Source organism: Gobius niger (genome assembly GCF_951799975.1).
Source record: "Gobius niger genome assembly, chromosome: 17".
NCBI classification, from domain to species: domain Eukaryota; kingdom Metazoa; phylum Chordata; class Actinopteri; order Gobiiformes; family Gobiidae; genus Gobius; species Gobius niger.
Genome location: NC_136868.1, coordinates 11,322,908 through 11,325,282, shown reverse-complemented (window position 1 = coordinate 11,325,282; position 2,375 = coordinate 11,322,908). Strand labels below are relative to the sequence as shown.

Sequence of the window (2,375 nt, the reverse complement as noted above, 5' to 3'; positions counted from 1 at the left end):
GGCACTCAATAAAAAACACACACACTTGCCCTGGACAGTTTATGGCAGGACCTGTTGAGGGACCAACAACCACTCACTCAGTTTACCATGGTGCATTCCCCAGTTGAGCCCCATTCTATCTGCAGGACTTTCAAGATTGATCAAAGCCGGGAGTCTAAGATAATATGATACGTTCCACGCCAAGCCTTTTGCCATTACCCCGCGTCCTCTTTGGCCCACGCCCACACAAGACTTTGAAGAAATCCGATCTGAAAACGGCCTGATGTGGCAGCCAAAAGTAATTACCCACGGGCGAATGGCTGCGTGTGCATCAAAGTGTTTGGGGAAACGAGGTAACGCTAACTGTTGCTGATGCTTGGAGCTGATGATTAATGCAAGGTACGCCGCTCGACGTCCGTATAAAGAGGGCGATGGCGGATGAAATGAACCTATTCTATCAATATGCTATCACTTTGAAATAGCCAAGACAGGATTGTTTGAGATTGCATCTGACAAGCAAGGACTGAAGGGCATTTTTGTGGGCTTTCTGAAATGGCTTTACAAGACCTCTGCAAGAATGATGGCGCTTTCTCGGGATATGTCAACTCAAGTGGTTCATCGATGTTTGGAAATGCGCCCGGACTTACCTGTGCGAGAGATTCAGCTTTGAGCGCCTTTAGGTTTTACATCCCGGCTGCAGAGTACTTAGAGGAGAGTCCACTACAGTTCGGACAAGTCAGCAGCAGCGCCCAAATCTCCAGTGACCTTTTCTTGACACACTCTGGCGACTTGTCAACTCCTTCATTGCCTTCGGTGTCTTCACAGCCTGTTCCTCTACCGTTCCCTCTATCCCACGGCACAACCACTTTGGCCTTCATCTTCCAGGGGGGAGTTTTGGCAGCCGCGGACACTCGCTCTAGCTGCTCCGGTCTGGTGGCGTGCCCCGCTGCCCAAAAGATCCTGCCCATTCACAGTCACTTAGTAGGCACCACCTCCGGGACCTCTGCCGACTGTGCTCTGTGGAAGAGGATACTGGCCCGAGAGTTGAGGTTGTATCAGCTAAGGCATGGAAGGAGACTTTCCACGAGGGGGGCGGCCAAACTGCTGTCCCACATGCTGCACCCGTTTAAGGGAACGGAGCTGTGCGTGGCTGCGACTCTGTGTGGCTGGGACGGGGGCGAAGAAGACGCGGGACATCCTGGAGGAGCTTGTCATTCAACAGACTGCAAAGAAGACTCAAAAAGTCAACAAGCCAAAGAGGATAAAACTCAAACTCCGAAGTCCTGCTTTGGCCCGAGTTTGTTTTACGTGTGCAGTGATGGGACGCGCCTGCAGGGGACGCTCTTCTCGGTGGGTTCGGGGTCGCCCTACGCTTACTCCATTCTAGACCAAGGGGTGGAGTGGGGACTGACAGTCGAGGAGGCCACGGCGATAGGTAGAGAGGCGGTGTACAGAGCCACTCACAGAGACGCGTATTCCGGGAACTGTGTCGACGTCTATCACATCTCCTCAAAAGGCTGGACGCGGAGAAGCAGAGAGGATCTGAAAGAAGAGTATTACAGAGAGAAGGAGCGGAGGGAGAAGGATAAACCAAGGAGTACAACAGGATTAGAATGAGACTAAACCTGAGCTGTGGCGAGCAGAGGTGGTTAGAATGGACAAAATACACTGCCTGACCAAGAAAGAAAAACTTGGATTTCAATAAATGTTATGATCTGGGGCTGCTGTAGTTGGTCAGGTCTAGGTTCAGCAACACTATGTGCCCACAGAATGAGATCAGTTGACGACCTGAACAGCCTGAATGACTATATGCTATGGTTATGCTTGGCCACTACTATAGAGAACAGATCTTAACCCAATTGTGAATCTCTGGGATGTGCTGGAGAAGGCTGCAGTGGTGCACTCTCCCATCACCAATGCACGAGCTTAGGGAAAATTGAATACAACACTGGATTTTTTGACATTCCAGAAGCTTATTGAAACAATGCCATGTTGAATGTGTGTTGTATTTAAAGATAAAGCAGTACTAAGTAATTTGTTAACCTTAATAAATCCTTTTCGTAGTCCCTCTGGGGGTAATACAAGTGTTAATGGGATGATTGGGGGGGTCTTCCATCTCCCCCTGGTGTCTCTGGTCAGAAAACCACAATTACAACTTTCCTGCCTCCGGGTCAGAGCCACCAATACACACTAATGGAATCACGAAGAAGAAGCTAACAGGCTAAAACAGTATTTCCATCGAGGTTTGAGTGAAAAAAAAATCATCTCCATTGTGTAAATGGATGTACAATATCCCTCTCTCCCTTTGTCTTTTCTGTCAGCGTAGAATTTACTCTCATGGACAATTAATGAGTTCAAAACTGTAACATGCTACGACACCTGCAGTGGCGCTTATG

The 2,375-nt window shown here is 49.0% G+C and overlaps 1 protein-coding gene across 1 annotated transcript; it reads left to right on the top strand.

Moving 5' to 3' along the window:
• Window positions 1–531: 531 nt before the first annotated feature.
• Window positions 532–1,596, top strand: psmb11b (proteasome 20S subunit beta 11b; the record flags this gene model as incomplete). Its single annotated transcript, XM_079575668.1, has 1 exon — window positions 532–1,596. The coding sequence occupies one exon, from the start codon at window positions 532–534 to the stop codon at window positions 1,594–1,596; it is 1,065 nt and encodes a 354-aa protein (XP_079431794.1).
• Between the last annotated feature and the right edge of the window lie 779 nt (window positions 1,597–2,375).